The following is a 12,519-nucleotide window of genomic DNA, read 5'->3' as shown; positions in this document are numbered from 1 at the left end:
ACTGCTGCGATGTACTGGAGCCTCTGAGTTGGTGTCAAATGGGACTTCTTTAAGTTGAGGGAGAAGCCCAGCTGGTGGAGGGAGTAGCAGGTGACTGACAGATGATCCAGGACTTGCTCGGGAGAGCGCGCCCTGATCATCCAATCGTCCAGGTAGGGGTAGACGCGAGTCCCCCCTTTCCTGAGGTGCGCTGCCACCACTACCATGAGCTTGGTGAAGACCCTCGGGGCGAAGGTCAATCCGAACGGCAGGACCCGAAACTGAAAGTGCGAGTCGCCAACCGTAAACCTCAGGTACTTCTTGTGCTTTGGATGGATCGGCACATGAAAATAAGCGTCCTTGAGGTCGAGAGACCCCAACCAGTCCTGAAGTTGAAGGGCCTGGAGGACTTGAGAGAGAGTAACCATCTTGGACTTGTCCTTCCTGAGGAGTTTGCTCAAACAGCGCAAGTACATGATGGGTCTCAATCCCCCGTCTTTCTTGGAAATCAAAAAATAAGGGGAATACCATCCCTTGTTACTCTCCGCTACAGGTACCAGTTCTATGGCGCCTTTCTCCAGCAGGGGTTGAATTTCCTGCGCAAGGAGCAGATCCGGACTCTTCAAAGAGAGATTCCACGGTGGATTGTCTTGAGGCCTCTGTCGGAAAGGAAGACAGTAGCCGTGGGTTATGATCTCCAGAAACCACACATCTGAAATAATGGCGCGCCATTCTGCAAGATGCTGCGCCAGCCTTCCCCCAACCGGCGAACCATGGGACATGGCCTCATGACTGAGCTGGAGTGGCTGCGGCGTTGCCTGAGGGCAAAGAGGCAACAGCCCGAGCGGCCTTGGCATCTCAAGTACCTTGTTTTCCACCTCTGGCACTCCTACGGTGGCCCCTTTGACTGGCAGCTCCTCTCGCTTTACCAAAGGATGAGTAATAACGAAAGGAACCTCCTCTCCATTGCTGTCCCCTAGGACGAAAAGGCGGAGGTTGTCGAACTGCAGTGCCCAACGACTTTGCTACAGCTTTGGAGGTCTGCAACCTCTCAAGGCTCTCGTCAGCCTTGTTTTCAAAAAGATGTTCCCAGTCAAAGGGCATGTTGAGGAGCCGGGCCTGCACATCAGGAGCAAACCCCGACTTCCGCAACCACGCAAACCTGCGTATCAGGGTGCTCGCCGCCATGGACCGGCTGATGCAATCTGCCATGTCCAAACCCGACTGAACGGCCTCACACATAGCATCCTTGCCATCCTGAACCATGGCAAGGAAACCATCCCCTTCGGGAATATGTTCAGCCGCCAAGGAAACACACTTCCACAGAGTGTGCGTGAAACGAGACAAGGCACAAATGGAGTTGGCCGCCTGAAGCGCCATACCCCCAGCAGAAAACACTTTCTTCGCCCAGCCGTCAAAACGCTTGTCATCCCTATCAGGAGGGATGGTAGGGTACGACGCCTGCTTAGCCAGGGCCGTAACCGCCTGCACCACCAAACTCTCCGGAGTAGGGTGCTTGGACAAGTAGCAGGGGTCACTACTGGCTGGGCGGTATTTTCACGGCAAAGACTTGCTCACTGCCGGGAGACTCTCCGGAGCAGTCCAAGCCGCTGCCACCCTTCTTTGCAGAGCCATATGGAATGGCAGTACCGGGTCAGTTGGTGGACCAATGTCGAGGATATCCGTAAGGTCATCCTGAACAAACTCCCCTGGGGGAGCAGACCATCCTAAGTACTCGGTGACCCGTGACATAAGGCGCCGGTACGAAGAATCGGCATGAGTGTCAGGCTCAGGCCTACAAAACTCCACCTCCAGAGAGGTGTCCAGCCCATTAGCATCATGCAGGGACTGTCGCAGGTCCTCAAACTGGCTATGTCCTTAGAGAATCTCGTCAGGCACCGTGTCAGGCACCATGCCATCATCAGTACCCTCATCCACCTCTGAAATGAATTCCAGATGGTGGTAAGAAGGCACAGAACTGGAACCAAAGCCATGCTTGACCTTGGCCAAAGGCTTCCTAGGTGGTTCCCCCGGGCCACGGGGTACCCCCGTCGACACAGCCCCGAAAGGCGTCGAGAGAGTCGGCGTCGGCGACAGACGCTGCGCCGACAGCATCGACACAGGCCTCAAAGGAGGAGCCCCGAGCGTGTCCCTCGACATCCTGGGCACCGAAGGCGTCAACGACTTCCTCGGAGGCGGAGCCTCGAGAGTCCGTCAACGACCTCGGTGCCAAAAGGTGTCGATTTCTTCTTCGAAGACTTCACAGGTTCACGCGGTCTCGAGCGTGTCGAGGACCGGCATGCCGAAAACTATTCCCCTTGTCCAAGCGTGACCTTTCCCCGCGAATCGTGACGACGACCCTAGCCCGAAGGCATGCGAGCGGCGTCTCTCGGCTGATCACGACCGACCCCACTCGGAGGCGCGGACGGACCGGTGCCCTGCAATTCGAGAATCGCCAACATTTTCTTTTCTTCATGCTTGGTGGCGTAAGCGACATGCCGATGGCCGGAGTCCTCGGATGAGGACGGGGAAGGCGACCGATGATGGCGCTTCGAAGAGGCAGAGGAGTGGCGAGACCGACTCCAGGACTGAGACCCACTGGACTTCCGACGACGACGCGGAGAGTCGCCCCTCGAGTCGTCCGTCGAAAGCCCCGCAGACCTCGACTTCCGGGGCTTGGACACCTTACCTACCAATAACTTTTGGAAGACAAGGTAGACATCTTCACGAAGAAATCGTACACAAACAGGTTCGAAGAACCGAGATGAACAACAGAAACTCCAAAGAGTCGAGGCGTACCGAGATTCACGAAGCGAACACGTTTGCAGAAAAAACAGAACTGAGGCTACGGGCGTCGTGCGTCCTACTTATAACATCCAGTGACATCAGCCGTCGGAGGAGGTCCTCGAGGACGGCGCATCGACGTCATCGACGCAGGCGCCGAAAATATTCCGAAGCAGCACAGCTGTGGTGATTACTGTCATAGATATGGAATACGTCGGAGGACCCAATCCCCTCGAAGGAATGTTATGATGTCATGTGGAGTGTTGGTCCCTGAATGTCAGAATGTATGAGTGAAGGTTGGTTGGTGATCCCTGTGCCTAGATGATGGGCTGCCAGTGTTATTGTCCTACTAGTAACCTATATGTAACTTGAGTAACTGCTTGTAAAGTATCTTGAAGAGCTGGTAATAAACCTCACAAGTTAACCTAAGAAGGCTGAAGGCTGCTTCCTTACAGGTCTATTTGGGACACTCCAGTATTGGAGGGAGCATTGATGGAAATCTGTTTCCAAATCCATCGATTTTGCTTACATCTTCCAGTCTCTCTCTTATCTACTCTTCTTTAACACACTCAAGAGACTGGCAGGTGTCACTTGGCAGCCACAACAGTCCTGATCACACAATCCCGTCTCGAAAGAGGGGAAGCTGGTTGCAGGTGAAAGTATCAAAGCACTGTACCCCTGGAAGTCCAACATGACTTTTCCAGGATCGAACATTTCAGGGAAAGTGGTCTAGGGCAACTGAAGAAGGCTATCTGGCACGGTCACTGGTTAGGTACCTAGATGTCCTTGAGCATCAACTACTTGGGAAAATCCAGCCAGTCAAGGAAAGCCGCTAAAATATTTTTGTAAAGCGGTTTAAACTTTTTAACATCTTAGATGGGCAGGTCAGTAAAATAATAGCAGTAACCGAGCAGTGAAGTAATATAGCTTTATAGACTGAGTGAGGGGTAGTTATCGCGGGTTAATGACCCACCAACAAGTTATGGCACGAGGTGAAGCTGAGGGCCATAAGTTGGGGACCGGTCATTAGCCCAAACGATGGATCCCGAGCTCTATAAGGCTACTAGCACATGGTGGTAGTAGGAACACATGTTCTGGAGTTTTGGTGGTGAAGTAAAACATATTTGATGATGTATTAATTAAATAACAGGGTTGTCTTCATACTTTAAAATTACAAACTGGTTGAACTGGAACAGGATTAACATGAGCATGCACGAGGTGTAATGTAAAAATGGTTTCTCAAGAATGGGAACACATTTTTCGATATTTTAGCTTTCTCTTTAACCTGTTAAATAGCATGTTGCATCAAAGGTGCTCCCGTACAGGAAGTGCCCTGTTCTAAAAAATCATGCCTGAAAATTGTATTGTTTATCTGCCTGCCTCTCAAGACAAAATGTTCAGAATGCAGTCAATACCAACAGTTATGGCTTGCACTCCAAACATTCTGATTGGATGAAAGGAGGAAAATAACGATCTCCATGTGCCAATTAGGCAATAATTCCCGAGCTGGAGGTGGGGACTGGGGGGGGGGGGCATTACCAAGTCAGGTAATGCTCAGGTCTTAACGAAGGCCCTGGGGCTTTACCTGACTCTGTAATGCCCCCCGACGAGGGTAGTATTGCTATTAGTACCCCGGTCCATTGCCCCACGGTACTAGAAGCTTCTTTCTTCCACAGCAAAACATTTAGCAAAGGAAGAAAAATAAATACAAATATAGCCACTGTGGAAGGGAAAACGAAGCCAGTCCTCCCTTTCCATGACTGCCATTGAATATAATTTTACAAAATGTAGTCTCTTCTCCCTTTCCATGGCAGCCATTCAAAAAATAGGAAAAAGATAAACCAAAAATATGGCCGCCATGAAAAGGAAGAAGGGACGTGTAGTCCCTTAGTTCTTTCCATGGTGCCTTGTCGTAGATCGGGAGCGGACGTGCTGGGGACACAAGTCTACCCAGAGCATCTGCTCCCGAAATGGATATACGTTGGGGTGGGAGGGAAATGTATGGATGGGGAGGCGACCACTAACCTCATTCCCCACCGGGGAAGAAGGCCGACTCCAGCCATGAGGCGGCTCAGGGCGGGCGGGATTACCGTCTGGTAATCCCCTTGTTCCGAGCCTTCTCATTGGCTGAGAGGCTGCCCCCGCTGGGTACTAATTAGAGTGAATGCCCTGGGCTATGACCCTTAGTTGCAGCCTGGTAACCACCTAGGACAATACATTTTTCCTGCAGTTTTGCAGGTCCAGACAGAAACATAAGGAGCAACGCAAAGACATGTCTGAGTCAATGTTTCAAAAGCACTGTCAATTTTGCTAGCTGGTATTCCATTCCATCCTTTTTCCTTGTCTGCGCCCATACAGAATTGGACCAATGGCATGCAAATCAGTCATTACCCGGGACTGAGTCCAAACAGAGGTTGACCAATCATATGCAAACCTGTAACTACCCCGCTCTCAAAACCTATCAGCCTACAAGTACACACACTCCTAGGAACGAGGAAATACAATGCTACCAAGAAGAATTGACAGTCTAAAAATGTTCCCAACAATGAGCCTGGTCTGCCAGGTAAACTCCTTGAAAACTCTTCACTTGGAGAGATGAAGAAAGTCAATTGAAAGAATCAACCTCTCTGGCACAGCCTGCCACCATAACCCACTTCTGGCATTCCCCACCCACGTGGAAAGACTGAATGGTTGGTGCCTCCCACTCAGATTATTCGAACACCCTCTACCTTGGCCTCAGTCAGAATCTAGCCCTGCAGGAACTCATGTTTCGCTCATCAAGTCTAATGCAACCTTCTTCAGCATACCGTGGGGAGGCTGGTCAATTGTTTTCGGTGCAAACATAACCATTCTGTCAGGATAGCCACTTTCAGCTGAACAACAGAAAATACTCACATCTCTTTAATGCCTGCTTGTACCGCCTGCCTTGGACATGGCGGAACACGTGCTCGGGCACTCTGTTTATGTGGCGCAAGGTTAACTTGCAGAACAGCTGATGTCTGTAAGGGGGAAAAGAGAAGAGCTGTGAAAGCTTGGACCAGTAGACGGTACTAGTCAGTAAATTTGATATGAAAGAAGTAGTTTTCACGTAGATCAGGGGCCTGCAACCATTGTCTCTCCAGGTGATTTGGACTAGAACCCACATCATCCCTAGCCAGCACAGTCAATCATGAGGGATCGTGGGAGTTGGAGTCCAAAACATCTGGAGAGCCGCAGGATGCCGACTGCAGCGCTGTGACATCACTAGAGATTGTCCAGCAAAATGCACTGATGATACTTGTACTAGGTGGAAAACCTACTAGTAATATGCAATCCAAGGAAGATCCTCAGGACATTCGGACAATACATGCTGGGTCTGCACTGTTATACCATGAGATGGCTGAAAGTACTATTCTTTTACCTTTAGCTATTAAACCTGCTGAGAAGCCTAAACCATCTAGTGTAGTCACCCAATGGATACCTGAGGCAGTAGTGGTTTCCAACAACTGACATTCTGACATAATTGGTACCTTGAACAGGCTTCCCTGGAACTCAGAGGCTATCCGTCTGAATAATCCTTTGGGCATCACACTTATTACAGCCAGTGATGTATTCTTGTTTCAAGACACTTGTAGAACTAAGCCTTTTAGTCTGGATGGCTATAGAATATTGTGTAGTCCAGCTATACCCTCCACTCCCTCTGCCTGGCATTCCTCTATGCACTTCCATAGTGCTTTTACGATTCAATTTACTACCGACCTTCAAAAACGTAGGTGGATGGGAGAGGGTACCTTACAAATGAGAGGCTTTGCCTACTTTGTAGTATGGAAGTTGAGGCCAGTCGCCGTATTCTAACCAACTGTCTATGTCTTAAATCTGCTTATTTGAAGGGACTACATTGGTTTTGACAAAGGCATTGATCGCATTGGGACCAATCCATTTTGGAGTTCCCTCCAGGGGGTTGAATCATTAGTCATCTCAGCAGCCACCTTTGGAAGGTGGCCTTAACAATGCTCAGTGTGGACTGATAGATAATCTAATAATTCGTTTTTAGGATCCAGTTATAAATGCATATATATAAGTTGTCATGAATGAAATCTCTTACCTTATTAGATAGGAATGAATTGGAAACAAAAAAATGTATAATGTGAATGATGGAAAATTCCTTTTTTATCTGATGAAAAGTCTTGTCTTGGTCCATTTGTGTTACGTTTAATGGTCATTTTGGGAAAGCGATTTTAGTTTGTGTTAAAAATGTATTATGTAAATCATGTGATGCACTTTCAATTAATAGGTTTACTTTTTCTTTGTGTGTGCTTAAGGTTTGTATTTTAACCAAATGCACAATCAATAAAACAAAAAAAAGAATACTTTTTAGAGGGGGAGGGGCAACATGGATGTGCGTCATCTGCAGGCCTCCAAAGAAGCTCTGAACTTTGCTCACAGGTCACCAGTTGCCCCATGTCAAGCAGCACACAGTTGCGTTTTAGACACCTATAAACCGAAACTATTGCATTAGATTACAGATAGGGAGAAATGGCATATGAGGAGGGACAGAGTCTTGTAGGTGTTTAGTCATTAGGCCACCCATTGACTGCCTATGGCCATGCGAATGTCTATGGGCATTCCCACCCAGTCCCAGACCCTCCTAGCCCAAAATACCTCCACATGGGAACTCTTTGAGCTCGGTTTATTCAGGCCTTACCTCATACCTTGCACTTGAAGTGCCTGCCAGTGTTTTATCAAAGCATTCTTCTGAGAGTCAATTACTTAATTGGAGTTGTAAACCCACTATAGGTGTCACAAAAATGTAACAAGGTCTGCCTTTAGCCACTCGATTTAGAAGCACTATGCCTGTCCTTCACTAGAGTCCTGTTAAAAACAAGCATTGGCACAGCCAAATGTTTTGGCTTGTGTATATGTATTAGAGATTTGCCAGGCATTGCAAATAGATGCTCAGGCAGTCACACCATTGTTCACCTGCTACCATCAGTGGCCAGTTAATAACACCATGCAAGGGCCTGGCAAGTGCCTTTCACATGCCTACACAAATGCCCAAACTGTTGGCATTGCCAATGCTCATTTCTTTTGCATATCATTTAATTCTGAATTTACAATAGTAAAATGCAGAACTAAGGAGCAGAAGTCAAAGAACACTACTAGCATCTGGCACAGAACAACCTGTGGGCTGCAGTTGACAGCCATGTCCTGGAACGGTGCACTTAAAACTCAGGGAAGTAGTTAACAAGTGACTGTCATCGATTGTTTGCTCCACTGGGGTGTAGGAAGGGAGAAAGGGTGCCTCACACAGAGACTAACAGTGCAATTGATTGAGTGTCACTTGTATATACAGGTTTAATCCGGGACAACTTTTGGAAGGCTTCGCAATTGTTTGTAAACGTTCTTTCTAACAGGGAACATAAATATCTGGGTTAGGGATCCCGGATCAGAGTGTGGGAGAGCTCTAATGGGATGGGATAGAATGGGCTTCTGCGCAGACCGAATCCCCCCTTTCACTAACCACACACTGGCCCTGCACCATTCCACCAGCAAAGCACTGCATGGTGGGTGACGTGCAAAGCCAAAGCGCATGCGCTCAACAGAAAGGAGGAGTGATGGGTAGTGCGGGCAGGGAGTCTGTGCAAGCAAGGGCGGGTTTGTCAGGGAAACCGCCCCCCTTTACCTGCTGTTTCTATTGTAATGTTGTGTTAGTTAAACGTGTTTTTGGAAAAGTAGAAGTAATCACCAGATTACTAAAAGGCTTTAAATCATGGGGTGTATATTAAAATCAGAGAAGAACTTCGGTTAGGCGCAATCAAGTGCAGAAACTTACGGATTTTTAGTGCTGGGCACAATGTGAGGCTCGAACTCGCAGTAATCAAAGGTTTTCGAGTTCTTAATTAGTCGCAGGTACTTCTTTCCGCTGGTGTAGAGCTGAAGTTCGGCCAGTCGGCAAGGCAGTTCGTGGCCGGTCAGCCTGCACTTCACCTGAAGACGAAGAGAACAAACACGTTAGTTTCCTCTGATCATCTACTCCAGACCCTATTACCTCTCCCTGTTGTCCAAAGGGATCCCCTTTATTCACTGCCTTAAATGCTTTCTAGAAAGTCTGTGATTAAGAAGATGGAGTGGTCTGTCTTCACTGACCATGCCCGAAAGACCTCCGCATCATGTCTGGCAGGCCTTGTAATACTATCAGACATATTTGATTAATTCCCTCCAAAGATCAGTGCTGCTAATCTGGTCCAACAGCAGTGACCTGTGCACAGCTAAAATCCACAACCAGTGACTTCAAAACATATACCCTTCTAGTAAATAAACTCCCCGCCCACCAGGGAAACCAGAAGTCTGTGCCCCTATGTCACTCTACTTTTGCAATGCGTAGACTCACCACTGTACTAGTTTCAAAGCACCAATCCATGCCTGCAGAGTATCGTGGTCCCTCCTGGCAGAAGAGCAGGAGTGAAGTAAGAGGAAAGATAAGAGGCAGGTGGGCTGGTGGATGCGTGTTAGGAAAGATACTAAAATAAGTAAGGCTGAGGAAGCAGAAGTTACGACTTTCAGGTCTCTGGACCAGATCTTTTCATATAGTAACTGCAGGGACAGTAATCCCTCAGAGCAACGTCAGAAAGCAGCACAGGTCGCCAACGCTCTGGGCCCGAGTGCATTGCACCGTTGGCCAGGTCTCTTCATATAGTAACTTCTGTGACAGTAATCCCTCAGAGCAATGTCAGAAAGCAGCACAGGTCGCCAACGCTCTAGGCCTGAGTGCACTGCACCGTTGGCCAGGTCTCTTCATATAGTAACTGCTGGGACAGTAATCCCTCAGAGCAATGTCAGAAAGCAGCATGAGTCGCCAACGCTCTGGGCCCGAGTGCATTGCACCGTTGGCCAGGTCTCTTCATATAGTAACTGCAGGGACAGTAATCCCTCAGAGCAATGCCAGAAAGCAGCACAGGTCGCCAACACTCTAGGCCTGAGTGCACTGCACCGCTGGCCAGGTCTCTTCATATAGCAACTGCTGGGACAGTAATCCCTCAGAGCAATGTCAGAAAGCAGCACAGGGCGCCAACGCTCTGGGCCTGAGTGCATTGCACCGTTGGCCAGGTCTCTTCATATAGTAACTGCAGGGACAGTAATCCCTCGGAGCAATGTCAGAAAGCAGCACAGGTCGCCAACGCTCTGGGCCCGAGTGCATTGCACCGTTGGCCAGGTCTCTTCATATAGTAACTTCTGGGACAGTAATCCCTCAGAGCAATGTCAGAAAGCAGCACAGGTCGCCAACACTCTAGGCCCGAGTGCATTGCACCGTTGGCCAGGTCTCTTCATATAGTAACTGCAGGGACCGTAATCCCTCAGAGCAATGTCAGAAAGCAGCAGGGGTCGCCAACAAGTGCATTGCACCGTTGGCCAGGTCTCTTCATATAGTAACTTCTGGGACAGTAATCCCTCAGAGCAATGTCAGAAAGCAGCACAGGTCGCCAACACTCTAGGCCAGAGTGCATTACACCGTTGGCCAGGTCTCTTCATATAGTAACTTCTGGGACAGTAATCCCTCGGAGCAATGTGAGAAAGCAGCATGAGTCGCCAACGCTCTGGGCCCGAATGCATTGCACCGTTGGCCAGGTCTCTTCATATAGTAACTTCTGGGACAGTAATCCCTCGGAGCAATGTGAGAAAGCAGCATGAGTCGCCAACGCTCTGGGCCCGAGTGCATTGCACCGTTGGCCAGGTCTCTTCATATAGTAACTGCAGGGACAGTAATCCCTCGGAGCAATGCCAGAAAGCAGCACAGGGCGCCAACACTCTGGGCCTGAGTGCATTGCACCGTTGGCCAGGTCTCTTCATATAGTAACTGCTGGGACAGTAATCCCTCGGAGCAATGTCAGAAAGCAGCACGAGGCGCCAACACTCTAGGCCTGAGTGCACTGCACCGCTGGCCAGGTCTCTTCATATAGTAACTGCAGGGACAGTAATCCCTCAGAGCAATGTCAGAAAGCAGCACAGTGCGCCAACACTCTAGGCCTGAGTGCATTGCACCGTTGGGATGGTCTCTTCATATAGTAACTGCAGGGACAGTAATCCCTCGGAGCAATGTCAGAAAGCAGCACAGGTCGCCAACACTCTGGGCCTGAGTGCATTGCACCGTTGGCCAGGTCTCTTCATATAGTAACTGCAGGGACAGTAATCCCTCGGAGCAATGTCAGAAAGCAGCACTGGTCGCCAACGCTCTGGGCCTTAGTGCATTGCACCGTTGGCCAGGTCTCTTCATATAGTAACTACTGGGACAGTAATCCTTCAGAGCAATGTCAGAAAGCAGCACAGGGCGCCAACACTCTAGGCCTGAGTGCATTGCACCGTTGGCCAGGTCTCTTCATATAGTAACTACTGGGACAGTAATCCTTCAGAGCAATGTCAGAAAGCAGCACAGGGCGCCAACACTCTAGGCCTGAGTGCATTGCACCGTTGGCCAGGTCTCTTCATATAGTAACTGCTGGGACAGTAATCCCTCAGAGCAATGTCAGAAAGCAGCACAGGTCGCCAACAAGTGCATTGCACCGTTGGCCAGGTCTCTTCATATAGTAACTGCTGGGACAGTAATCCCTCGGAGCAATGCCAGAAAGCAGCACAGGGCGCCAACGCTCTAGCGCTGAGTGCATTGCACCATTGGCCGGGGAAGAGATAAACGTTGACCTGTTTTTGGTTTTGAAGTGTTAGCAGAAAAAGCACACAGGCTTTTTCTTTATCGGCTCCACCTCCCCATAGGAGACACAAATACAAAAAAGCATTATGATAAAAACCCAGCTGCTGTTTCTGCACATTTTCCCAGTTTCCAGCAGTATCTATCCCTTCTGCGACTGCTGCTCTGGCACCAGCTATTCCTGGAGATTCTTTTGAGCCTCGCTTTTCTGTAGACATTGAAAGGACTGTTGAAGCGACTCCAGAGATGGGAGGTGCACATTGTTAGTAGGACGACTCTCTGCCCCTGTGTTCAGGGTGCAAGAGGAATCGACCCATAGCTGGGCAACAGGGTTCTGCTGCCCAAAAGTTTACCCGAGACACCTGGTGTGCCACACTCGAAGAAGTAGGGTGGCCAAAGACACAGTGAACACTTTATAACTTACGAAACAAGCATTAGCAATTCCAACAGTTTGGGTTTTGATGAAGGCATGGGGCAAGTGACTTGCCAGGCACTGTCCTAGTGGTATTAACTGGCAATTGATGGTAGTAAGGGCAAAATGATGCGAGTACCTGGGCATCTAATAGCACTGCCTGTCAAATGCATAATACTTACATAATAAAATATGAAATCAACAATTTAGAGAGATTAAGGATTGAAAATTTATCGAAAATTAATTTATGATGCATGTACAGAATTAATGTGCATACTTACGAACTGTGCACAGCGTATAAGTTTTACATTTCGTACATTATTCAATATCTAAAATCTCACATCAAAAGGCAAGCTTCAGTTGACTGTCAGTTTTAAGGTGATGGAATAAATTTACACTTTAAAAAATATACACTGAGCAGAATGGAGGTGCATGTTATATTAAAATCCAACACATACATTTGCGATACTAACTTAGTGTATCTAAACACCAACATGCTCCTACGACACGTGCACCTTATACACACGCGCTTACTACACAAACAATTGCTCACATGCACCTGCCAGATGCACTCCTACCACACGTGCTCCTACCACACAAACACATTCCTACGACATGCACTGCTATAACATGTGCTCCTACAACACACACTCCTGTAACACAT

At 48.7% G+C, this 12,519-nt stretch overlaps 1 protein-coding gene across 1 annotated transcript in view; it reads right to left on the bottom strand.

Annotated features, from left to right (window-relative positions):
• Positions 1–12,519, bottom strand: part of SURF2 (surfeit 2) — a 70,066-nt gene that overhangs the window by 44,503 nt on the left and 13,044 nt on the right. The window contains exons 2-3 of the mRNA XM_069609347.1: positions 8,576–8,730; positions 5,659–5,762 (exon numbers count right to left, since the gene is read on the bottom strand). Of these exons, the coding sequence (XP_069465448.1) occupies positions 5,659–5,762; positions 8,576–8,730 (259 nt within the window). The remainder of the gene's footprint in view (positions 1–5,658; positions 5,763–8,575; positions 8,731–12,519) is intronic.

This window comes from Ambystoma mexicanum, chromosome 8, assembly GCF_040938575.1.
Source record: "Ambystoma mexicanum isolate Mex_15411 chromosome 8, UKY_AmexF1_1, whole genome shotgun sequence".
Classification (NCBI taxonomy): Eukaryota; Metazoa; Chordata; class Amphibia; order Caudata; family Ambystomatidae; genus Ambystoma; species Ambystoma mexicanum.
The sequence above is the reverse complement of the archived record's forward strand: the minus strand, read 5'-3'. Positions and strand labels throughout refer to the sequence as shown.